At 41.2% G+C, this 26,285-nt stretch overlaps 1 protein-coding gene across 5 annotated transcripts; it reads right to left on the bottom strand.

Annotated features, from left to right (window-relative positions):
- Positions 1–95: 95 nt before the first annotated feature.
- FOXJ2 (forkhead box J2) lies at positions 96–25,882 on the bottom strand. 5 transcript variants are annotated; one of them, XR_009960581.1, is made up of 12 exons: positions 24,837–25,882; positions 11,298–11,650; positions 10,755–10,829; positions 8,834–8,902; positions 8,363–8,503; positions 7,868–8,066; positions 5,695–6,018; positions 5,189–5,290; positions 4,516–4,716; positions 3,237–3,335; positions 2,069–2,131; positions 96–749 (listed from the first exon to the last, which is right to left on the bottom strand). XR_009960581.1 is itself a non-coding variant. In XM_062593527.1 (12 exons), exons 3-12 carry the CDS (start codon positions 11,628–11,630, stop codon positions 2,570–2,572), a joined length of 1,632 nt encoding a protein of 543 aa, XP_062449511.1. In that variant the 5' UTR covers positions 11,631–11,650; positions 24,837–24,957; positions 25,419–25,882; the 3' UTR covers positions 96–2,569. The 5 variants fall into 5 exon arrangements, 3 of the variants coding, with proteins under 3 accessions (XP_062449511.1, XP_062449523.1, XP_062449503.1); XR_009960580.1 differs by having other exon boundaries at positions 2,069–2,658; XM_062593527.1 differs by having other exon boundaries at positions 96–2,658; positions 24,837–24,957; positions 25,419–25,882.
- Positions 25,883–26,285: the final 403 nt, after the last annotated feature.

The following is a 26,285-nucleotide window of genomic DNA, read 5'->3' on the forward strand; positions in this document are numbered from 1 at the left end:
TGTCCACACTAAAATTGTCTATAAGGCAAGTAAGTAGGAGATGAACCAACCTGATCAGGCGCCGCTGAAAAAAAAATTCAAAACTGGCACCAGAGTTAAACCATAAACATTCACTTTTTCTTTTTATTAAGAAAGCATGCACAAAAATAAACTCGTGAGACCACGCCCCTCTCTCCCTGACCACTGACACAAAGCGTTGTGGGCCACACCACAGTGGAAGGGCACACAGGAACATTGGCAGGCCTATCTCCACAGGCCACATCCCTTTGCTCTCAGCAGGCTGTTACCAGCTTGCAGTGCAGAGCTCCACATGTCCAAACGGATGCCTTCCCACATTCTAACCATGCGCAATTATTTCAAGGGCAGAGGAACGAGGCTAATTTGCACACTGACCGGCATATATTTACATATGCAAACGAGGCACAACTGAATATGCAAATGAGGCAAATATGCAAATGAGGAGCACTTGGCTATGCAGAAAGAGCCATCTTGGTTTGTTTTTCTTCCAGGTGGTGTTTTCAGTCTCCCACAGGGCTGGCTTTCAGTAACATCCTCTGCAAAGCACTAATTGGCACCTAGGAGAGGCTATCTCTGGTGCCATGTTCCACAGAAACCCAATCACACATGCTTCCAAGTTGTATCATTCGCATCCTGAGCGGCAGAGATAACAGCTGACTCCATGCTGAAGCTGGCTCTAGGACTCCTCATTTCTCTTGGAAACACTCATGATGAACTCCTTACCCCCCCAACTTAAAAAAAAAGAAAAAAAAAGAAAAAATAAACCCAAATGCTCCCTCCCCCCCAATCCAATGAGACTCTGTCCACTTCCCTGACAAAGATCCAATTGGTTTATCCCTACAGCGAATTCAAAAAGCAATGCTAAACTACCTCCCCTGCCCTAGGCATGTCAAGCCCCCATGAGATGTTTTACTTCCATCTTGGTTCTCTTCACTAGTAAATAGGGAATAAGGGCAGAGGGAGACTTTACAAAATATAAAGAGGAAACAAGAGGTTTGATAGAGCAGAGCCATACCAGAAAAACGGGATCAGAGGATGCAGCTTAGGGAAGGAAGCATCTCCGCACTCACTCCTGCTCCCACACCTTTTTTACCTTCCTGCTTTGCAAGTGCTGACAAGAACCCATCCTTAAGAACTTACAATTTATTCCATCATCTCCCCAGCTGAACTGCAAGGGGTCTGATTCGCCCTCTTCCCCTTTGTATTTTACTCCTTTGCTGTTCAGTTTAAGAATCTCCCCCACTTTTCTTCTCTCGTCTAGTGCATCTCTTACAAACATATCACTTGTGAGGGCCTCCCACTAACTTGACTGGAGGGCTCCAGCCCCTTGACAAGAAGTCCCCTAATTCATCTCCATTCTGAGTAGCAGCTTCCTCTTTCCATCTTTAGCCCATTCACCAAATGGGTACCAATAACTGAGAATTTATATCTACACAGACAAGACTGTTGCTGGCGTTCTCAAACCAGAGGCAAGGACAGTCTCCAAAGAAATAAGAGAGGGAGACGGTCAAATAATAATCGAACAAATACTGATGGTATGAGAGAACTTCCTGATTTGCATATGCAGATGGAAAGCCTCACTGCCTATTTTGAAGGAGAGCTTGAAGGGGTTGAGGTAAAATTAAAAGCTCTGGGGAACAGAATTTGATGAATCACATATGACCTCCCCCAAATGGTGGTGCAAAAGACACCTGCTGAGCTTCTCTTACTTGATAGGTACATAGGCTTCACTTGCCTGGAAATGCAAAAGGCAGTGTAGAAAACAGATCAGGATTCCCTCAAAATCTCTTTAGGTTCTCATAAATGGCACTGCATTCTGAAACCCATCTATGCTGAAATGTCCTCTCTGCTATAGATTCTCTTTTCTCCACACTCCCAGCACAGTCCAGCTCTCCCTACCTCAGAGATTGCCCTCTCTTTGTATTTGGCATCTCTACTTCTTTTCTTGCTTTTTCCTGTTAGTACAAGAAAATTCACAGAGCTAAGATCACCCCTCCAGTGTCCCTTTAATCCCCTGACTTTTACAACATATAAGAAACAACATAATTACAGGCTTCCAGGGTCCACTAGGCTCCCTCACTCCAGCAGCCAATACAACAGATTCACCAGCCACCTTGAAGGGAAAGAGGAATTGTTAAACGCAAAACGATGGAGGCAGAGAAAGATGCACTCGAGGATTCAGCCTTCCGAGGTCTTTTCATGGCACCAAGGAGCCATTGCTCCACCCTCCACAGGGCACCACGCAACATGAAAGAGCTGATCTGATGCGTTTGAGGCCACCAGAGGAGGGGGAGGGCTGTGCTCAATTACTGGTAATAATAATAATAATAATAATAATAATAAACAAAAGAAGAAAAAAGATAAACAGGACGCAAGGAAGGATTATCTTCGGCAGCATCTTGCGGTGGCTTCTCTGGCAGAGTTAGAGAATATATATCTATATACAGGCAAGGCAGGGAGGCTGAGGAAGGTGGTGCTGACACCATTCACCCCATGTCCCCCTTCCCTCCCATGTCCTTCATGAAGGACGGGCTCTCAAGTCTGTAGCTCGCTAGGTGATCAAGTCCCAGTCGAAATCATCGGGGATTTCCTCATTGGCACCTGGAGGTGGTCCTGGAGGCCGAGGGACCAGATGGTGAGCTGAACCAAAAACGAGAAAAAAGAAGAGAAAAGAAACAGACCAGTTAGAAGAAAAAAGTCACACTTTTTCACAGTGGGCTCTTGGGCAAAAGAAAACATAAAGCATTCAGGCATCGCGAGCTTCTCCCCGTAGTCAAACAAGCAAGAACACTATTGGAATGCATTTCTCCCTGTCAGACCGCTCATAACAAAGTGTGCAGGCAGGAGGTGCTGTGCTGTGAGCTTCTTCACAGAAGCACCTACAGAGTTAATTTCCAGCCTCCTTAACTTTCCTCACAGCTGATAAGAGCACAAAATACTCTAGCAATAGGAGACTCCCCATGTCAAGTTGTCTTCAAGTATCTGACTGAGGGTGAATCTAGGCTAGGAAACCATTTATGGAAATGAAAGAAATCTGGCTACTGTAATTCTAAATCCTGTCAGGGTAAGAGCACAGCCCTTCTAGAGGATCCCTTGCAATCCAGGCTCCTTCTCCACCCTCAGTGCTCCAAAGCAAGAGCTCTGGGAGAAACACACAGAGGTTTTGTGAGCCACTTCTTCAATCTTCATTGGCATAATGTGTCAATGTCACCCCTTACCTGGACGATTATATCCTGGAGAGTCCTGGGTGGAAATCTGGTACATAGGGGATGGCCCGGAGAAGAGATGGGGAGGCTGGGGCTGACCATAGGAGTTCACTTTGAATGGAAAGGAATAAAAAACTGTTAGTATTCTGAGCAGCTGTCTTGCCCTTAACTGGGTGACAGTTCAGTCACAGAAGAACTCCCTCAGATCCATGGAATACTGAGATGTTCAGTTATTGGGTCCTTACTGCAAGCAGTATCTTGGTCAGTGATCTGGATCTGGGAACCAGCAAGAGTCTCTATTGCAAACAATGAAAATTTTCATCTGGAAATACTAGAAGCTGGCTCAGAATCAGCCATTGAGTTCAGTGCTAGGTGTCATACACAATTAGTTGTATCAAGACCATGATACATGATACCCTCTGTGCTCTTCTCACTATGCAACTTCCTACTCTTTGTCCAGTCAGTTCTCCTCCAATATGGGTACAAGAGCTCCTGCAATGTGAAACAGTAACCTTTCTACCTTGTCACTCCTTTCGACTCGTTAGCTACAGAAAACACACTGCATCTGCTTTATCAGTCTACTTTTTAAATATATTTTTGTCAGGATATGCTGCCTTTCAACGGTATGCAGCATACAGTGATGTTGTTTCTAGCTCACAGACACAGGACACTCCTAATTCTTTAAAGTCAGATGAGGCTGAGCTGGTACGAACAGCTCTCACAAAGGTCACAAACAGCCAAGCCCTTAGTTGCTTGGTGTTACACTGCCTGGCAAGGTGGCAAGCTATTTGGAATATTCTATGAGGATGATCAGAGTGCTGGAGCATCTGCCCTATGAGGATCAGCTGTGAGAGCTGGGTCTCTTCAGCCTGGAGAAGAGAAGACTGAGGGGGGATCTTATCAATGTCTACAAGTACCTGAAGGAAGGGTATCAAGGGGATGGGGACAAACTCTTTTCAGTTGCCCCATGTGACAGCACTAGAGGAAATGGGCAAAAACTGAACCACAGAAAGTTCTACCTGAGTATAAGGAGGAATTTCTTCACTGTGAGAGTGACAGAGCACTGGACCAGGTTGCCCAGAGAGGTTGTGGATTCTCCTTCCCTGGAGATATTCAAAGCCCACCTGGATGCAATCCTGTCTACCATGCTCTAGGTGACCCTGCTGAGCAGGGGAGTTGGACTAGATGATCTCCAGAGGTCTCTTCCAACCTTACCAATTCTATGATTCTATAAATACTCTCAAAATTGGGCCTTCATTTAAATGATATTTTAAGTCTGCCTCTTAATTACCTTGGTTCATGGACTGCTCCTGCTTGCCACTGTTCAGGGCACAAGAATCAGAGATTCGGGGGGGCTGCTGTGGGCCGACCAGATGAGGAAGCTGACCAGTCTGGGTAAGGAAATGATTGAGGGAGTCGCAGAGGTTGGCAATATGGTGTTGATCCAGCGTCCAGTTCTTCCGCTCAGCCTGGCGCAGACTCTCCATCAGTTCTGCAGAGGACAAGGGACAGTGTCAAAGCCAGGACTTACACTGGTCTCTCCCCTTGACTCTAGAAGACTCCCTGCAAGTAGTTGCTGTCTTCCAGCCCTAAATCTCACCTTCTCCCTGCAAACCCAGCTTCTTCCTTTCTAATCAGTCACAGGACATCTGCAGAGCTCCCTTTTCAGGGTATTGTCTCACTGTCTCAGGCCAGGAGAGGGAAGAGCAGGAGGGAAATTATCTTACCAGCTTGCTGTGATACTTTTATGAATTAATACCCCTGCTCAAATTTGTAGAGTGTTCAAGTGACTTATGGTCTTAATAGAACCTATGAAGTAGGACATATCATTTTATAAATAGAAGAGTGGTGTCACTGAGAAACCCACAGACTTGACAAGGTTTCAGTGAAAAAAGATCTGAGCACAGAATTTCCAAATGCTAGACTAGTGTTCCTAGTCACTAACTCACTAGGCCAACACTGACCTGAGAACTGGGAGTGCTCAATGCTAGACCAGTTCAGTCGGTTTACCATCTTGAAGCTTTCTTTCAGGGAATCAATGTTGGAGCACCAATCAGGGGGAAATGCTGGAATGAAATGGAAACAAGATTATTCCAAGACAGAACACCCTTTCCTTCCACCCCTTAGTACAAAATGATTGGCCTCTATTCACCAAAGTGCTTAACGCTACAGTAGTGAGAAATCCTTCTTCCGTTAGAAGACCAGAGGATGTCTCCCTTTTTATTTAGGGCTCTACTCAGACTCTACCCTGAACCCATGAACAGACTCCCAAACCCAGGGTAGAAGTATTCCCCTTTCCTTCAGAGAGAAGTGAATTTCCTACTTAATGAGCAATCAGAAGCGGCTTTTGCCCTTTTTTGTACACAAAATGTAAGCACTGCTTAGGGAAAGCTTCCTTGTGGAATTTCTGTCTAGGGGCTCCCCACTACTCTCTTTTTCCCAGTTGTTCTTTCCATTAGTAGTGACTCACCAAAGCCAGCATTGTTGATTGAAGCTTGTGACTGCTGTTGTTGCTGGTGCTGATGTGGCTGCTGCTGTGGGTGGGAATGAGGGTGGTGTTGTTGATGCTGGTGGTAGCCTCCATGCTGCATTGGGGGTGGGTGCATGGACATCACTGGTGGAGGGCCATAACCTTCACCACCCTGCTGCTTTCCTCCTTGGGATGGGCAACCCTCTGGGGTCGGGGTATGGAGTGGGGGACCACCACCCACTGATGAGGGGCCCTGCTGCTGCTGCTGGTACATGTAGTAGTTGTGGTTGGAGGGCTGCATGTCACCAAGGAGAGAAGAGAAACCTGCAGGGTGAAAGAAAGAGGAGGGACTTTAACAGGTGCCTGGATCAGATTCCTGCTCAAATTATCCAATTCTAATTTCACACTGCTCATCTCACTATTTATGAACCTTTTGAAGTGCCCTCTAGAGGCTGTAAACAATTAACACATGCACAGTTATGTCCTCGCTGGCCTTCAACTTCTGTTCAAAGCAAAAGATCCTACAGTAAAGGATTAAACCTCTAGCACAGTGTTAGGCACATAAATGCCTCCCTGGATTTGTCCTACATTCATCAAACCACAGCCTGCTCTCCTGAAATTTCACACAGATGTTGGTCTCCTAGAAATGACCGTTAAGCAAATTTGAAGTTAAATAACAGAATGTACATAATGGAGAAGGTGATAAAGCCGATTTGCTGTTTTGAAAAGGTCTCTTCAGTCCCTATCTTCCAGGGAGCTTGGTCTGCAACCTTCACAAATTTTCTGACAGAAATAACCAGGGGTCATACATTCTACTGCTTTTGTACACAGAGCACATTGCACACACTAGGGCTCCTTATTTCATTTCCTCCTGACTCATTGGGTGTATTCTTGCTACCCTCATCCATTTCATTCCATACATGCAAGAGCATCAGGCATTCTCCATTCTTCCTCACATTAGGAGCACAGTTTATTTCTTGTGTCTGTTTCCCCTGTTCATTCTTCCCTTATGTTGTAGAACCTCTGGGAAAAAAACACAGTGAAATGCACTACATACCACTAACCTGAAATACCCACTCCTTATTTTCAGTCTTCTTACTTGATCATCCATAAGTAAGCCTCAGTTCCCCACTGGAGCCAAATTCCTACGACTGGAATGGGGCTAAAGGGTCATTACCATCATCTTCACCCCACACAGCTTCCTCAAACTTTGTAAGTTTTCCTAGACCACCTTACAGCTATACTGCTGCTTAGTTTTTACAGTCAGAGACATACGCAGAGTAAAGGTTTACTTTTGGATTTTTGTAGCTGTCTCATTCTACAACATCTCACATAACAGGCTCCTACTAAGAATTTTAAGTGTCACTGTGATGCAAGTAGTAAAAATAGTATTTTTTTATTTTACTAAAGCCACAAGTTTAGGAGGCTCCTCCTATAGTAACAAACTCTGTCTGTGCTGTATAATGGCTGACAGCTGAGCAGCTGTAAAATAGGAGTGATGCTCATCTATTAATACAGTCCTTTTTACAACAGATTAATATTTAGAAGAATGAGTAAAGATGGGAACAGTAATTTGATATTTTCATGAAGTGGTTTCTGTGGGCATCCCATCTTATCCTTGGAGTGACTCTGCCCTCTAGTGGCTGCTGCTTCAATCAGAGATAGCTGACCTATGAATGGAGTTGTAGGCTGTTCACTCTTCAATTGACAAAGCTCTATTCTCCAAGGCCTTATTCAATCCTAGTTTTAACAGATCTTAGCAATGATGACTTTCCACTCTCCTTTTGCAGAAACTCCACTACTTACATGCAACAGCTTTCTCCCTGTTATGGTTTTTAACCTAACAGTTGTGATGCTAGATTATGACTACTTCTTACTCAAGCTTTTCTTCAGGACTTCGTTCCTCTGAGCTTTTGCTATTCTTGCTTTAGTATCAGCACAAGGTATTTTAAATTCATAACTCTTTTTATTCTGACAGAATTGGGGGCAGGGATAGAGAAAGCACATGCAAATTTCTTATCTGCCCCTCACAGAACTAATTACAGCATGTCAAACAAGGAAAGTCTGTTTGCACAGGCTCCTAGAAGAGGGAAGATCTGACACACACCAAGGATGTATCAGTGGACAAGGCTGTAGGTTATGCCCACCCCACATAACACATGTAGTTACTCACCGTGCTGAGAAGATGATGATTTCTCCAGCATGGATTTGTAGAGATTTCGGAAGGACCAGCTAAGATCCTGGAAGTTGATCTCAGAGTAGGAGAACTTGAAATCGTGGTTGGCACTGTAGAGCGGAGGTGGCACATCGGCCCCTTCACGGCCTTGCCCACCTGCTACTGTAGAGGCTACATCAACAGGCCCTGTACCCTGCTAAAGGACCACACATGGCAGAAATAATGCTGGAGCCATCTAATTCCATTATGCCTTTATCCTTATCTCCATCTGACCCTTTCTTACATTTCACTTCCTCCTCATTTTCCTTCTGGCTATGCAACTTTGACTTCTTCCCTTCCTTTTTCTTTTTCCCTCTATACCACTCTCTCCTCTATTCCACTCTCTCCTCTATTCCCTCTCTTCTCACCACTCTTCCATTCACGCACTCCTCCCCCCTTCCTTTTCTCCTTTACTCTCTTCTCAGTTCTCCTACCCTTTTCCCTGCTGCTCACCTGACTGTAGTTGGCAATGGGGGTGGTGCTCTGGAGTGATAACTGAGAAGTGGCCTCAGGTGGCAAAGAGGCTTCTGTGCTGACTGGAACAGCCCCTCGAGGGCTCTTACTTGCCTCTTGCTCTGGGGAGTCTTGCGGTATCTGTGGATAGGGGAGAAAGAGAAAAGGGAAGGAGTGGAAATCAAAAACAGATGGAGAAGTAAAACTACAGATGGGCAGCCAACTCCTCTATATTAGAAATTCATCACTTAGAAAAGAGGACTAGGCTTTAGTCACTGAAGAGTCAGAATAAAGGATTTTTGACCGGATTAAATTTGTTACTGAACAACAACAATAGCCAGAACAATAGGACATTCATGTAAGTTTACTGAGTCCTAGCCTTTGTCTACCCGCCCCCCCCCCCCTTTTTTAAAGAACAAGAAGGGACAACCCTCCTCCTGCTCTATGCTCTCAGGAAAGAATGACACTCACATCATCATCTGGAGGATGCCGCCTCTTACGAGATATATCTGGACAGGTATCTATGGTCCAGTATGAACCCTGGAAAGAAAACCCATTAGTTAGTGATTGTATTACTAAATTTGAGAGGTTCCTGCAGTAGGCTGTTACTGATCTTAAGGATAGAGCGTGAACTAAACATTAGAACCACCAGGACATCAGAAAACTGAGACTTGGGTGTTGGAAAGATACAATGCTTATAGTGGAAGGCAGAATGCTCTATGCCTCTGTAACTCCGAGACAGGAGACCAAGGGCAAATGATATTTTGGTCCATGTTAGATCCGAAGGAGCTGGTCTACACACCCCCTGCAGTACCTTCCTCACAGCATGGATTTGTTGTTGACTGACAAGGACCAACAAAATGTTCATGCTGGGCAAAGAGGGCCAAAAGGATCCTTCTCTTCAATGCTTGTGAAACTTCCCTTTGAGTTCTGTGCCCCAGACATTGACATACAAGAGCACATCCAGAAGAGGGCCATCATGACAGTTAGGGAACTGAAACACATGATGTGCAGGAAGTGCTGAGAAAGACTTGTTTTCAGTCTGAAGAAGAAATGGCTAAGGGGATTTAACCTTATCTTCAACTATGTAATGATGTTATTCAGACGAGTCTGGCTCTGTCTTCTCTGAAATGCACAGCAAAAGAAAAAATTCATTAAAATGATGGTAGCGCAGAACAAGTGCCCAGAGATGCTGTAGAATCTCCATCCTTGGAGATATTAAAAACTTGACTAGACAAAGACTACAGCAATCTGATCTAGTTGGCTGTGTGTTGTGTGAGAGACTGGTTGACCTCCAAAAGTCCCTTCCAACCTAAATTAGTCTATAATTATGTCAGTTCATTGTTTTCTGAATTATGATAAAGACAACTCTAGTTATTTAGTTCATTTTAGTTTCCAGCTGAAATCTGAATAATCATGACAAGCCCAGGACAGGTTTTTATTATAAAGCAAGCCCAACATGCCAATGAGCACCTGCAAATAGGTGCGCTGAAGCCACCTATTTGTTAGGATTTCCTGGAATATGCCATGTAACCGATGGTGTTTCTGAACACTGATCTTCAGAACTGTGCAACTTCAATTTCTAGATGTCAGTTAAGCACTCAGTCCTTTAAAGATAACCTGAAAAGACAAGACCTAGGCCCTTTCTGATAACTTTATGATGCAGAAAGAGAAGACAAGATTTCTGTCCAAACACATAGCTTCACATCCCCACCATTTCCTTCTGCTTGTTTTTAAAGCAGTAATATCTGGATACCAAGTCTTGGTTTTGCTAGCAACTCCCCTCTACAGTCTGTATATATTAAGAGTTTTACTAGCCCTTACTGAACCAATAAATTGCTAAATTCTTACGAGTTCTTCCTCCAACTGATTTTTAAAGAATTATGTGATGGTGGTATTTTTTCAACACCAAATGGTCTGCAGTCTAAACAGGTAGTAGTTCTGCTCTCATTTCCTTGGATCTTGTTTCTATGAAACCCATGATGTCATAAGCCTACCATTTGCCAGGAGCCTCTAAGGTCTGTCATAATAGAACAGGTTCAACTAGATCTGCATTTAAACATAAAATCAAGAAGAAAAAGAAAGAAAACTAAGTACATCCAGCCCTCTTTTTTCTTCCTCTAGTATCTTCAAAGTCAAACAAAGATCACAGATTAAAAAACAAAACAAAAAACAACAACAGAAAAAAACAAAACTAAAGCCATTTAGGCCCCTTTACAGGTTCCCTTTAAGTAACTGCTTCTGTAGCCAAGCACAGCAGTAAATCTTACTACCGCTTCCATTTTTTGCCTACACTTTAGGTTTCAAATTCCAACCATGGGTTAGAAAGGGCAACCCTGGCTTATTCCCTACAGTCTTAAATTGCTTGCCCAGAAGCATGCAGATTGCTTACCTTCCCAGGATCATCCCTCGGTCGAGGCACCTTCCGAAAACATTTATTCAGAGAGAGGTTGTGACGAATAGAGTTCTGAAGAGAGATTGAGAGATATGCATAAACACTACAATGAAAATCTATGGAGTTTTTCATATGCCTAGGAATGAGCACCAAAAAAAAAAGAGAAGGATGGTGCACACTCAAAAACCAAAGCTTACTACATATACGTCGTGGGGAGGAGAAGAGTGGATTAGGCTCAATAACACAAGCTGTATTACCTATACACCTACAGAAGATGCAGAGAAATGAGTATCAGTGTGATGGTAAGCTTGGTAGTGGTTTTTTTTTTTTTGGGGGGGGGGCAGAGTCCTTCTTAAGGGGATAGGGAAAGCAAATATAAAAAGCTCAGAGAAAAGGGACTTCTGGTCTGCATTTCATCCAAGCAGTCAGCTTGGTTTCACATTTATCACTTTTTATTTTGCTCAGTGAGAATATTTGGCACAGAAGTAAGAAAATAACGTATTTTAAACAGAGAGGGCACTTTAGCTACGAAAGTCTCACCTTCCAACCAATCCCAGCATTTTTATAGTATGGAAAGTTGTCACAGATCCAACGGTAGATCTCACTGAGTGTCATCTTCTTGGCAGGTGATGAATTGATGGCATATGTGATCAGAGTGGCATAGCTGTAACGTGGCTTCCCATCTTGGTGCACTGCAGCCTCGTCTTTACTCAAGGTGGCATTGGGATCTGTTGGTGAGCCTGGGGGACACTTTCGGGCAGCCCCTGGTGGTCCTGCTTGTGAGGACCCCCCTAGCTTTTCAATAGTAGCCCTTAAAGTAAGCTGTGGGAGCCAGTCTATGGAAGTGAGGCTGCTTTCCAGGTCAGAGGCCATGATGGTGGAAGCTGGAGTATCTGTGAGGAGAGAGAAGCAGAAAAGGAACTCCAGAGATACAAACAAGTTGAAATCTAAGAGCAGGAAGATCTCTTGGCATTGCTCTTCTACCTCTTCCCCTAATAAAAAATACCTGTCTTAAGATCATACTACTCCGTATATCTCACTCATAGCCAGACGCAATCACCCAAAGAGACCTGTGACCATGTTCCTGGGAGGACCATCCTTACTGATAATAACTGGGACAGAGCAGATAGTAACTTTGCTGGCACAGTCTTACCCAAAGCCACCCCAACTGTATTCAGGTAAAGAATTATGATACAAAAGAGATCTGCTCAAAGGAGGTAGAGCCTTTTCAGCAGCTGTATTTCACTTACACCTTTACTACTTAAGCAACACAAGCCTAAGACCTTTCACCAAGATCTTGTAGATTTACTTTGACAAGAGAATCACTGCTAAAAGGGAATATCCCTTCATACCATATCCAAACTACAACTTAATTAGATCATCTGTAATAACCAGGATTGCGACTACCTTAATTTGGGGGGAAATTAATTTCTTTTTAAGGCTCAGTTTCTCTTGTTGCATCATGTGACTTCATAATTAATCCATTTCTTAGAGCTAGGATTATATCTCATTTAGAAATATAAAGATCATGCATAACACTATATATAGATAATTACATCTACCATGTCGAGGCGGACTAGACTATATTGAGCTCACAATAGTTACAGTTTTGCCTTTCATCACACATTCTTCCTAAATAAATGTATCATCTTATTAAATTAAATCTTGCTTAATTCACAATAGCCAAGTATTCTTCCCAAATCCAAGACACAAGAAAAACTGACTTGTCCAAGGTCACATAACAAGTTTGCCATAGGGAGGAAACAGAATCAAGATCTCCTAACTTCCAATTTTTCTATTAGTTACAAGACCATATTTCCTCTCATATAAATAAAACACACCTTCCCAATATAACTAGTATTTATACCCACGGTTTTCTATGTAAACAATTATTTTATATGACAAAAATACGTAGTAGCATGAACTTTGAATGAACTTGTATATTTAGTACATGAACTTGCAGGCTGCTTTTCAAGTAATCAGGCTATCACAGAAATCACCACTATTAGCCCTAGTGGCTGCAACAACACACCAGCAGCAATCCCTCTAAGTTCAGACTTAGGTAGGTAAGTTTCCATGGTCACAACTTGCACCGCACTGCACTTACTCTTTGCATCAAGTGAGGAATTAAGTTTTTAGTGGTTGCAAGTCCCACATCTTTTATTTTTGAATTAATCTTTTCAAAGAAACTGTCTTGGAGTATACTAGTATATACAAAATGTAAAAGCACAAACACACACACACACATTCTCATGTAACAAATTAATCACAAACATACATGTAGACATAACAGACTAATATGAACATATCCTGCTTAGGAAAAATTCATCAACAGGCACCTCCCACCAAATGCATCACCCATCTAAGCAGATCAGATGAGACATGGAGACACCCATTTGCATGAATAACAATTATACATTCATTGTAAAAATAGGTATTTGAAAACAACACAGTGTGGATGCTCTCCGAGCACTTAAGTGCTCTCACAGCACAAAAGCACACAAGGGTCTACACTCAAACACGTGTGCATTCATTAGACTATTTATTTTCATGCATGTGCTCATCACATCTTTCAGGGCTCAAAAACCTATGCAGTGCCCCCCACAAAATCCAGCACTCAATCACCACAAGCAGTGACTCCAACAGGTTGAGCTCAGAAGATACCTTGGAAAGCACAACCAGTGCTATCACTCACACCCATATGCATGCACAGACTGAAAAATAAAATTGCAGCACTATAGTATCTGTAGTGGGTGGAACATTTTTCTGTCTGTGGAATAGAAGAAAGGAAAGGCCCAATTGCTACAAACTTATCTATTCATCTGCCACACTATCACGTATGATAGCGACGACTACTTGCTGCATCTAGCTAGATGATTAGGGTTGCAAAAGGTTTTCCATTGCCTGCCTTTAACAAGTTATTGCTTATTGAATATAACCCTTCGGGCCTGAACTGATCTAATCTTTCATATTTTTAAAAAGAAAAAGCAGCATTGTTCCTTCCTGAATTATGCAAAGGTAAAGCAACAATGTATTTCTATACAGTGGGGAAGGAAGAAGACTGCTGAGGTATCCATGTAACTCAAACCACAGCTGCATTTTCATGGCAATTTTACAGGTAGAGCTCTCACAAAGGAATGGTATTCAGACCACTTTAGAAGGAAAAAAAACATGAACCAAGTATCAGTTGAATGTTTAGTTTTGTATGTGCCTCATATAAATCTTAATTTTCATGGCGAAATCAGTGAACAAATTACTGCTGCTTATCATATGCATATTAAACCCTTATAAAACATCAGTTTTGCTAACAACACAAAAGCAAAATGAAATAAATACAAGCTTCCCACACACTTTTTTTTTTCTTTCTTTCTTTTTTTTTTTTTTTAAGGGCATGGACATCAAGAAAATTAAGTTTAAAAAAAATTTTATGCCAGATAGAACTTCCAAGTTGAAATGCTAGAAACACAAGAAACACAAAAACTGCAGTTTTCACAGAGTCCTCAGTTTTGCCCACATTATGTCAGTAGACCATTTGGGATGACTGGCTTTGCAGTAAAAGGTAAGGTTGATATGCCATATGCAAGCATAATACCATCAGTTTCACCAGAGACAGGCAAAGTTAGAACTGATCACTTAGCACTGAAACAACTGCTTTTCAATAAATGCAGCAGGTCTTTAAGAATACACATTAGGAAGTAATTTAGAACAAAGACAATACTCCTAGATCCAACACTAACACTAATCACACAGAAAATTTGAAATTAATGGAGTAAGATTATTTTCCAAGTTTAAAATTGATCATGATACTGGCAGAAGCAATATGGGGGCTATAATAACCTGACAACGTCAAACCCTCAGGTAAGGTGGTAATTCCAGCAACACACTCAGTACAAAAATAATACGTTGTAATTTGTTACTAACCTATTTGAAAGAACACTTGCTATTAAATAACTAGTTACAGCCCTTTCTGCCACACATCACATTCACCTGATTTGTTCCTCATCCAATTACTACCCCAGCTTGACAGTACTTAATGATATGATAAAACAAGACTGCAGCCAAATCAGAGCAGTTCATGATTCTTCCAGTTTCCACTTCCCAGCTTACTGCCTGGCAAATGTTCTTTCAAACTCCTCTCTTACGACTTTATTCAAACAAACAAACAAACAACTCAAATAATTAACTGATATGCTGAGCTGAAATTTAGGGTGTTTAAAAAATAAACTTCTACCACATTAGTAAGCAAGAATTCTAAGAAGTGAAAAGAAACTTACATACTATAATTCATAACCTCCCAATTTAAAGTCAACCAAATATATAAACTGACACTGTTTACCTTTGCACATGTTAAAAACAAGGCTAAGGTAGCCAGTCATAATCATCATCAAGAGCTGGAAACAGAACGTACTTTCTTCATTTCTCAAGCACTAACTAGGTTCCAGTACAACACCAAAGACAGGTCAGAGATACGTAAAGATGACAGCCCAACTACTGAGCCAAATTTACATTTAAACACACGGGAACTTCTCTGATTCAGAAGGGAAAAGATATTAATCATTAAGGAAAATCCTATCATTGTATACTTTTTAATGTATTTACTTGGGACTAGTGATACTTCATTGCAGCTCTCCTGGGAAGCTTCTTCCTTGCTTTAAATATTTGAGATCAGAAAATCGAACCTCACACTGAAAATGTACCTTCTCCTTCTTTCTATCAGATACTGTGCCTACTCTGCTATTTTTCAAATGCTTGCTCCCACTCAGTCTGATCCTATTCAACATCACCGCTACTTATAACAGGACTGAAAAAAACATGTATGAAATGGGGGGAACGGAGCTCTAAGAGTCATCTTGAATGTAGTTAATAAACACTTATGACCCAAATATTCTCTAAGGCAGAACTCAAAGGCTGGCCAGTCAGTATTGGCTGCAACTGAAGCAGGAGAGTGTGAAACAATCAATAAAATGATGTTGTGCACAGCCTGTATAAGATGCATTTCTTTCGCTGTTGCTTTAGTTTTCTTCTTGCTGCAATTCTAACCCAGTGAAAAACTGCTAGCAAAACACTCAAAGGAGAATCAGCTTAGGTTTCTCAGCACAAACTTCAAGCAGGCATATATTCAAAACATACTTACTAGTGTGAGGTATTAATGAAGAGTGTCTATAAAAGGCCACTATAAGAAGGCCACTTCTATTTAGGTGCCTGAAATACAGATCAAGGGATCTAACTGACAATGTTCACCTAACATAGCTAAAGAGATATGGCTGGCTACTGGGGTATCACAAAAATAGTAATTAAAAAAAAATCACTACAAATAAACCATTTGACTGCAGCCTTTCTAAAATAAGTGATCAGGGTGGCAATGAGAGGAAGCTGCCTCAAAAACCAAGAAAGAAAAGTAACATGTAAGATAAGATGTGCATGGAAAAATGGACAGCTTCTGCTTTGAGGGAAAAAAGATAAGTTTTGAAGTACATGTGTAAAGTACACATGCAATAAACATGTATTCTTATGCCAAAACAAAACAAAAAAAAAAAAAAAAAAAAAAAAAAGAAAAGGAAAGAATCAATTTTTCTAACTCAGGCAGGAGGAGAAATTTGCCATTTTAAGATGTACGCTTTCCCTCAAAAAAGAGATACGGATGAAGAGGGCAGGAACAAAACACTTAAATCTTATTTTCTCTAAGCAAACTTCCTCACTGAGAGATATTTGTTCCATGTAAACGTCTAGAAAGAAGGATAAATCATATCTGATCACCTGAGTAGTGTCAAAATCGTTGTTCATCATTTTGGTAACTATCAATGAGAAGCCTTTAGGAAATTTTTGATAGTTCTGGACTCAAATCCAGATGGAAAAGAGAAGCTACTGGTGTTATTCATGAAATGAAACTTATCGTGGAAGCAGTGGTAGGGGTAGTATTACTATATAAGTACACCAAAAGAAAAGCACACCAAAAGAAAAGCACTGCAGTTTGAATGCACACTTTGTGTGCAATGCTACATGAAAGGTGAAAATACAGCCTTTGGGCAAAGAGATAACAAAAATCATCATATCCTAGAACCATGTTTCCCATCTTTGGAAGCAACAGAACAAGCAGAAAAATATTTTCCCAACAAATGGAAGGATTGGAGACGTGGTAATAGGTGGCACACAGTTTGCGCTTCCATGAACCACAAAGGAAAGAATATATGCCAACATAGGCAAGAGAAATCTTTGGCATTTGTTTCAAGAATACTAACAGAACAATTACTCTTACACTGAGAAAAGTATTGGATACTGGTTTTGGAGTAACTCAATTTTATGAGTATATATCTGGAAAAAAATAGCTTGGAAACCAGAAAGTCTATGTGAGAGAAACTGTATCTGTAATATGGTATTTCCCTCAACCTTTTGGAAGCACCCATGTTGAAGAGAATAAATTTAAATTTTAGCTGTCTATCAGAATCACATCCAGTGGCAAACCTTCTGCACAGGATATGCAAACATTGATATGTTATCCAGATTGTCTCTGAAATTAGAGAAATCAGAAGTAGATCAGCACCCAGAATATCTTGCTAAGAAGATCTTCACATCACTGCAAAGACAGCTATAGAAACTCAGGTTAAAAGAATGCATTATGCACTTACAAATGAAAATTGTATTCTATTACCATTTAAAAAAATAAAAGGATGTCAGTGAAAGATTACTGTTAACCTCGCAGTTTAATAATAGTAATACCATGAAGCTTACACATAAGAGGACTCCCTCAGCTAAATACATGTCAGCAAGGCATAGTGAAAATGAAAATCTGACTGCAAGTGGTCAGAACCTGTTCATCAAAGGCTGAACCACTGAAAGAGAGATTAGTCAACATGAACTCTGCAATAGCTACTGAAACAAGCCACAACCCATTCTGTCCCATTTGTGAAAATGGATATCAAGCACTAGGAAGAACTACATACTAAATTCATAAAGAATAAGGAAATTGGTATCAAGTGTAAATTATTTGTGTGCTCGGTGATCAGGATGCAGATAGAGCAGATACTCTTAGTGTTAAGATTACCAAAGCACAGCAGAATAGCTTGTTAAAGAAGAGTTTGGAAGCAAACTGCAGCTGAAACTGAAGTTTGAGACTGATTAAAAGAATTAATGCTGTATAAAGCTCATAAATTAGGTCCCAATCACGTTTAACCTAATTCTTTTTTTGCTTTTCTTTTAGCCCTTGGTATTTTGAATTGAAGTGACTGAAATGTCTTGCAGGAGACAAAACACCTGACAAATCCCTAGCCAGGCCCACAATTTGTAAAGATTTATATGAAGTTTGAAAGTCAACATCACAATTCAGAATCACTCTAGTAAGGAATACATTCACATTAACAGTTCTATCTAGCTTAGAATGCTAGTAACTTGGCATTCTGCATCCTACTCAAAAAAGGCTCCATCTTGCATATCATCCTCAAACTATATCTCCTGTTCAGTCCCTCACAGATATTGATTCTCCCCCGTTCGTACTTACCACAGTTGCCACCTTGCAACTGTGAATAAATATTATTCTGCTCCAACTCTCACCTTCTTAGTTCTTGCAGGGTTGGGTCTTTGCTTATGATGATGTTTATTTTTGTAATCATTCTCCTTCATGAAAGAAATGTCAGGATGAAGAAGATAAACATAGTAAGCTGACTACCTATAAGTATCATTCAGTCCTTTAGAATAATTTTCAAATAGGTAAACAAGCACTCTCCGGTATGTCTCTATTAGCTCTATTAGCTGGTAGTTTTCCCATAGGTATCAAGGTATGAGTCAGCTGTGGAAGAACATGAAGGGATGCTTTCAGAAGAAATTGAAAAGCACAGTGTAATGTGTTACTGGCAGAGCAGAGGGCAATACAATAAAAGGCAAAGACAGACAAGGTAGAAAAATAAATGTGAAGGCCCTTAAGTAAGGACAAGAAGCTGGACCATTATTTGGTGGATGATAGCCAATGGACATGATTACAGGGGAGGAGAGGACAACACATTGAGAAAACAGGCTGGAAGACAGCTTTAGGAATGGCATCTTTAATAAGACCAAAGAAGGGTAACGCAGTCATTACAAGCCAGCCAAAACGCACAGTAGTTGAGATGAAAGATGACGAAAGCATAACAGTTGCTTTTCTTAAGAGACTAAGAAAGAAGTAGGAGGCTAAGGCCATGAAACTGGAGGATGAGGCTCTATCCTGCATGTGCAAAGCATAACAGTGGGATTCAGAGAAAGCTCACATTAGACCCAACTATGGAGGCTTGCAACAGAGGAAAGTAGGAAATAAAGGGAAATCTTAAAAAAGATTGAGAGTACCTTCTTGGTCTTGATGATTTTGAAAGCAAATCTTTTAAGAAAAGATGTTCAGAAAGTAAGCTAAAATGCATAATTTAGTACCACTGGCATGAAGACGATGGTGAAGAAAAGCAAAGAGAATACATCAGAGATGGGTCTGTGCATTTATGAAAAAATAAATGAAGAAATGTAAATAACCTAATGAAGAAGTTACTGAATGAATGACTAGAACAGTAGGAGGGAAACCTGGAAAACACAGGCACAAAAGTCAAGAGAGGACAACATTTCAAGACAGAGCATGATCAAGTGTCAAAAACAGCAGGGAAGCCAAGAAGGATGAAGATGGAACAGAGATACTGAGGCCTGGCCAGGAAAAGGTCATTAGAGATCTTAGAAGGAGAAGATTCAGGGGAGTCAGAGTATCTACACTTGATTCAACTTATAAAACAGTTCCAGACTCCAGCCATGGTATAGGATCGTTCACCTTCCAGTTTTGGAGTCATGGGACCTCTCATGAAAGAAAAATGAATTGAAGTTTCATGCTTTCACTACTTAATGTCACAAAAGGTGGCCTAGAGAAATGTTGAGTTTAATCTCACATTCTAATCAAGGTAATCAACAATATGAAGAATATCAGTTGCAACACCCCCCCTTACACAGTGTTTTTCATCCTTATACTTTGAAACACTTAAGACTGGTACTTTTACTGCAGTATAAATGGGAAACCACAGAAGTAAGTAGCCCAAGGTCAGCCAGCAAACAAGTAGCAGAACCAGGCACAGAACCTAGATCTCCTAAATCCAAGACCAATTATTTACTGTGAAGTCTTGTCTGCTTTGCTCATCTAGAGATTAAAAAAAAAAATCAGATAAATTAGTTTAATAATTTATTTTCTCTGTAAGTTACTGATATTGTGAGAGAACTGTTCTTACTTTTTTGGGGTGAAAACTGAGAATTCAGAAACTTCGCTCTCTTACTTTGTGATCACAGAAAGTTTCAATTCCTTCTCAACTATCCAGATTTTAACTTTTAACTCTATGATATTTCTACTAGAATCAGCCATAGAGTCTTACAAGACAAAGAACATAACATATGAATTGCTAATGTAAATAAAAAGAAAAGAAAAAAAAATCTGGAGATACAAATCCACTCATTCCTCATCTCTCCCCTCCCTCCACTCCTGATTACTCAGTCTCTCTCATATACAAAGACAAAAAAAGAAGACATATCCCCTAACACTTTATATAGTTACTCAACCTAGCTTGACCTCACATCAGGTAAATTGACCAGTTTAGAAGGATAAGGAATGGGATGTTAGGCCTTGCACAAATTGTTCACTCCACTTCAAAATCAAAATCCTGAAGTGCTAGAAGGAACTAGAGAATGTAATGCAGGGGCTTTTCATTTGAATTCACAACTAAAATCTAACTATTCCTGAAGGGAAGGGGACAACAGAAAAGGAAGGGTAGGAGAATGTCAGATGGATTATGGAGACAAAGCTCTATTGCCATTCCCAGTTCAGAAGAACCAGATGTTTTCAGAAGAACAAAATTATATTTATTATACAATTTTTGACACAATCTCAAACAAAAAAATGTTGTGTCTCCACAAGTACATAATCTAATAAAAGCCAAACCAAGAAGGGTCAAAATGCAGGTGTGGTAATAACAAGGAGGTCTGTGAAATGCAGTGAAAAATGATTCCTGACACAAAATAAGATTAGGGAGGAGATGGGAAAGGCCTGTCTTATGAGGATAAAACAGGCATTTTAGGCTTTATAGGACATGAGGACAGAATGCCGAAAGGGACAGTAGGGAAAATGAGATTCAAAGGGCAGTAGTGAGAGACTTGGGAGGAGCAGTGGGAGTGTAGGAGGAAATGAGAGTAAAGATGTAGGCAGGGTGGAAACATACTGGGCCTTAAAGGTGCAGGAGAAAAACATGACTATGACATGATGTTAGGAAGCCAGGGATGGGATTTAGGAAGGCGATGACAAAGGTCAGGAACTAGCAACATCAGTGGAATGCTCTGTCTTCTACCTTTAAGACACCTACCCTAAGGTTCATGCTAGGATGGGGTAGAGGACAGGGGAGGAAAAAAACAGAAAAATAAGCAACAGTCTAGTCCAGATCTTGGCAAAGCACCCTGAGACACAACAGTGAATTGGTTCTAAACTCTGTTGCAAAGGTCTCTGAAACTTTGAAACACTCTCAATATTTTGCGTATGTTTCATTTCAAACTTAAGTGATTGTAAAATTTTCATCTTAAGTGTGGAAACACACTGCAGGGTGCTTGCTCTCTCTCTCAGTAACACATTCATACAGGCTACCTTTAAAAGTGAAAACAAGGGGACAGTGTAGAAGTATGCCATGGATCTTTATGTTCATCTTATATCCTTTAGAAGGAAGAAGGAAACATTAATTGCAGAACAGGTAGCAAGTAGTAATACTGACTGCTACAAAGATGACAAACCTTTCAAGGATACACACATCAGCTGGATAATCTTGTTAAAATAATAGCAAGTGAAATATCCAGCAATATAGAGGTTTATATGCTTTTCTTTAGGTTTCAGAGTTAACACAAGTGGAGATTCACACATTTCAGAGATAGCATTTTAGGCCGGCTAATAATCTAGACATTATTCATATTTTTAGAGCTGTCTTCAAGACCAGGAAGGCTAGAAACAATATTCTTTAGTTAAAGTTTCAGTTCTGAAGCATAGCTATGAATTCTGCAAATGGCAAAGTTCTGCCTGAAAGCCACTAGTTACAATTCTAGCTAAGGTTTGGAGCAGCACATGGAAAAATGAGTCCAAAAGCATCTTTTGATTACTAATGACCAAAACTAATTCCTGTCTGGCAGCAGTGTAAAGTAAGATAATCATCTTAGCCCTACTCTTGAGGGACATCTGTCCCATTGCCATTAATTATCACCTTTCTGAGAGTGGAAGTAAAGGGCCAAAGCTTCAAATTGTGATGGAGGATGAACCTCCCACTGTCTGAAGGTCAGCTGAAGTTTAGGGGAAGAGGATGTAATCAAGTAATGGATACCTGTATCCTGGGGGGGGGGGGGGGGTACTTCACAGAAGACAGAAGAGTTGATGCTGGAGTCTTTTCTCCAGACACACCAGAATTCAGCCGTATTTTGCAGAAAAAAAGCAAGCATTTCAGGATTCACAATCACATTGAGGACTGGGACATGACATTCATACTCACTAAATGATTATTCTATTTTATTCTAACTTGTCTGATTTCTTATTTTGACCTAGACACTGCCTACAGGACCAGATTTCAAAAGATAAAACCCAAGAAATTTACCAAACACTATTTGCATATTAATATAACCTCCTGATCTTTTAGTAATGTAATCCTTTTTCCATAAATCTCTAGACCTTCTCATTTAATTTTATTTAAGGGTTTGACCTGAGAAGTGTCATGCTCTCAGTTCTCAAACTTCACTGGGAAAGGAGCGCACATAGCAAAGGATCAGACTGTTTCAACTTTAAAAGCCAACTTCGGAAGCAAGAATGCCCAAATTTAAATTTACTAGTCCATACACATACAATTAAGTGTCTCTATATCCAAATGCTTAAGACTTTGTAGCTTCTATTGAAGTCACCTCTAAGTTTCTGGACACTTAAGAGAATCAGGCTATTTACTCAGGTACCTAAATGCAGTTTTAGAAGTCTCGTTTTAAGTATTCAGGTTTAATTCTGTTGACATAAACTCTTAAAGACAGCACTTTCATTTAAATGTACCTACAAAGTACCTTGCACGTTTATGAAGATGAGTTAATAGTCTTCCCTTCCCTTTTATGAATACTTCTGTATTAAATAAATAGTACAGAAAAGCTGCAGAAATCTACATCAGAGGAAAGTACATTTTAGCCTGTGATAAACACTTGATTTAAATACCAACATCACACTGAAGAGCTATGCCCTGTAAAAATTATTACCTTCCCTGAATTTACCACCATGCCCTGGCTTTTGTAGAGATGTGTTTTAGACTACAAGATCTTCAGAGCAGGGACTGTCTTAATTTTGTATGTCTGAATCAGCACTGAATACCCAGTCAGCAATTAGCAAATAAATAACAAACAATTATACTACAGCATATGACTTTCAACCTTGCACGTCTGCCTTGAATATTAAAAGCTCAGGCAGAAAATACAAATCTCACTCTTTATTACAATAATCCAGAATGAAACATTTTACACATACAAAGATAGTTATTATGGGACAGCGTAATTTTTAAGGGTGGCATACGTACTCTGTAAAGTGCCTTGGCATCCATCATAACCAAAAGCACTTGAAAAATGTCAAGTCATTACAGCGAGGAAGGGGCAGAGGAAGGTAAATTAACCTCAAGAACATGAAAAGTCAGTTACCCCTTTGAGTGTACAAAGGCCAAAATGACTCAGTTATCTCTTACCTTGCTCTAGATAACACGTCTGTACTCAAAACAGCCTGATTGCACAACTATAGGGCAACAGGTAGGAGGGCCTCTAACACTACCCCCTGAATATACACATCATGGTTCAGCCTTCCTTTGAAAAAAACACCTCTGCAAGCTAAGGATAACTGTCAAAATACATGCAAAAATAGGGAATCGCCTTGGAGGGACCTGGATTCTTTTGTATGATCTTACTGTCAAATTACATCAAAGATATGCTGGGATTCCCTATTACCCACTGTGCTCCATACTGATTTCCAAAAGGCTACCTGTCCTGGCCAAGGATCCTCTGATCTTCAATTTCTACACTGCTGTCTCACTGGAGAACAGAAACAGGAATATCTCACGTGAGGTATCCTTAGGGATGGTGCTTCTGCTAAAGGAATCTGCTTTTGCTTGACTTGAGATGAAGTCCCCCCCCAGATTTGATTTCTCAGGAAATCGCTGTTAGTGTCAGAATACTCATTTGGATAGGAATGTAACTGTCCCATCTACAAAAAGCAGCCAGCATGGCTAACCATAATGCTAGCAATAGGATTGACATTCCTAGCCCATGAACACAGAAGCAAACACATATAAAGACTAGTAGCAATGGAATAGTTCCTTTTTGACTTTCAGAGAAGGTTTGACCAGCGTATCATGACTTTCATCCCTAGGCCCCTAAGTACAATGGAATCAACTCTCAAGGGCACTTATACCAAGATTCATCCCACAACCCCTGAGTACAGCAGGATTTTCATTTCAGAGTATTAGCACTGGGGTCTGTATATTCAGCTTCCAAGCATAATAAGGTCTGCATCTCACAATGATTTTATTCTTACATTTAAGATCATAGTAAGACTCACATAGAGAACACCTAACATTCCAACCCCATGAGTGCAATATAATATATATACATCCTTGGACACTAGCACTACAAATCACTCTTCCTGTCTCTTCAATGTTTTTTGGCCAGTATTATCCTTGTCAATGATTCCTGGATAACAGAAATTAATTTCACACCATTGTTGATAAAGGCTGAGCCGAGGACCAAGCCAAAATACCAACGAAAGAAAGTAGAAGGGAAAGGGCAGAGAGGTTTGTTACAGTTAATTGGGGTAGCCCATAAGCTAAATAGTGAGGGAAAGAATCAGGTCAACTCCCTGTAACGTGTGATTAATGAGAGAGATGGAAAAAAGACATATGGAAAAAAAAAGATTGGAATAGATTCACAAACAGGAGACAGAAAAAGATTCAAATAAAAGCAGATATTAAAAGAGAAGACATGGAAAACAAGAAAGACAGAGGGAAACAATGTTAGAAAGGAAGACAGGGCTGACATAATGTAGTCACTCACTCTGGATGATTTTCTGGAGGGAGCTGGATCTTCAGGGCTGGTTTCTGGGGTGCTGCCCTTCACAATCCTGTGAGCCCCATCCTCAGAATGTCGATGTTGCTGTCAGATACTCCACGAGCTTCTTCAAGAAAGATTTTGAGGGCGAGGGAATTGTGGATGAAATCAGAATCTTGAGTGCTAAAATAACCAGCTTGGGCTTGTCAGTCCCCTAAAACTGCTAGTTTTATCCTAGGATGGAGATGCTCTCTCTTTTTTGGCAGCTAACTGCTAATGGGGAGTTTCCCTGGAAGATAGTATTTTCTTCTCTTCACTGATTGTCAGATTGAGAGAGCACAGTCTCCCTACCTGGAAGTCTCTGTTCTCTTTCTTGCAGGTACACCTTGTCCTTAAGATTGGGCAAATCTCTGAAAGAATTCTTGCTAACTCTGGATATTATCAGCAAAATCTGTTCTTTTTCCTCCCTTGTAATTGGGAGGCGTGTCTTCTCTCCTTGCACAGGTTATTTGGAGAAAACCCTCTTGGTTTAGGATATGAGGTATCTTCTTTGGGATGAAGGAGGACCAGATCAGTACTGGAAATTACCTTTATCTCCAGCAGTCAGCAGCAACTGGATAGGGAGAGTAACTAAATCTGTGCCTGTTTTTCTTTCTCTGCTGTCTGCTGACCAGACATAAATAATTAAAATCACTAGGTAAGTATCGGGGTGGGGGGGATGGAGTCCAGCTTATTTCTGTCTAGGGGACTACCTCTCTTTCTTGTGGAAACTCCCCACTTACTCTATGGCTGGGTCTGGGGAACAGCTAGGGAAGGAGTGTCTCCTTCTCTGCCTGAGGGAGGAATTTTTTTCACCTAGTAGCTATGTAGTATGGAGGGAGCAGGTGGTAAAGATGACTTGCACAACGCCCAGAAATCTGGGGACTGAAAATACCTCTTCCCTCAGTAAGTACTAAGGGAGCTCAAGGGATGGGGAGAGGGGTGTCTCTTCCAGAGCATGTAAATCTACTTCTAGTTATCAGCATTTGGTGCCAGGGCCCCTGCCCCGCCCCCCCCCCCCCCCCCCCCCCCAGTTAGTGAGAAAAGAGGACAGGTGTTAAGCTCCCCCTAGCTATTTAGCGGGGAAGGGGGCTAGCAGGCAGGTCTCCCAACCGGCCAGTATGGGAGGAGGCTGCGAGGGGGCACCTGGGTGTCTCCCCAGCTGGAAGCAGGGCTGCCTAACAGGGTGTCTCTTCGCGGCTGCGGATGGAGCAGGGGGGAGGGGGCGGGGGCGCGAAGGACCTCCTTCCCACCCCTCAGGCTACAGGGGTGTCCCCCCACCCCAACTACGCAGAGGCTGTCCCTAGTTTCCCCCCAGGCCCCAGGTCCTCTTGCCCGGGCCCGGCTGCCACAGGAGGCCGCGGCGGCTCTCGGGCCTGCGTGGGGCTGAGCGGCCGTCTCCGCCGCCTCCTGCTG

Source organism: Rhea pennata, chromosome 1 (genome assembly GCF_028389875.1).
Source record: "Rhea pennata isolate bPtePen1 chromosome 1, bPtePen1.pri, whole genome shotgun sequence".
NCBI classification, from domain to species: domain Eukaryota; kingdom Metazoa; phylum Chordata; class Aves; order Rheiformes; family Rheidae; genus Rhea; species Rhea pennata.

What these genes read in the sequence shown, in the direction of transcription:
- FOXJ2 (XM_062593527.1), bottom strand. Translation starts at nt 11,630, where the DNA reads ATGGCCTCTGACCTGGAAAGCAGCCTCACTTCCATAGACTGGCTCCCA. An exon ending in CGAGGGATGATCCTGGGAAG is followed by an intron (nt 8,903 to 10,754) that starts GTAAGCAATCTG and finishes TTTTCTTTCCAG; the next exon opens with GGTTCATACTGGACCATAGA. An exon ending in CCATTGCCAACTACAGTCAG is followed by an intron (nt 8,067 to 8,362) that starts GTGAGCAGCAGG and finishes GTGGTCCTTTAG; the next exon opens with CAGGGTACAGGGCCTGTTGA.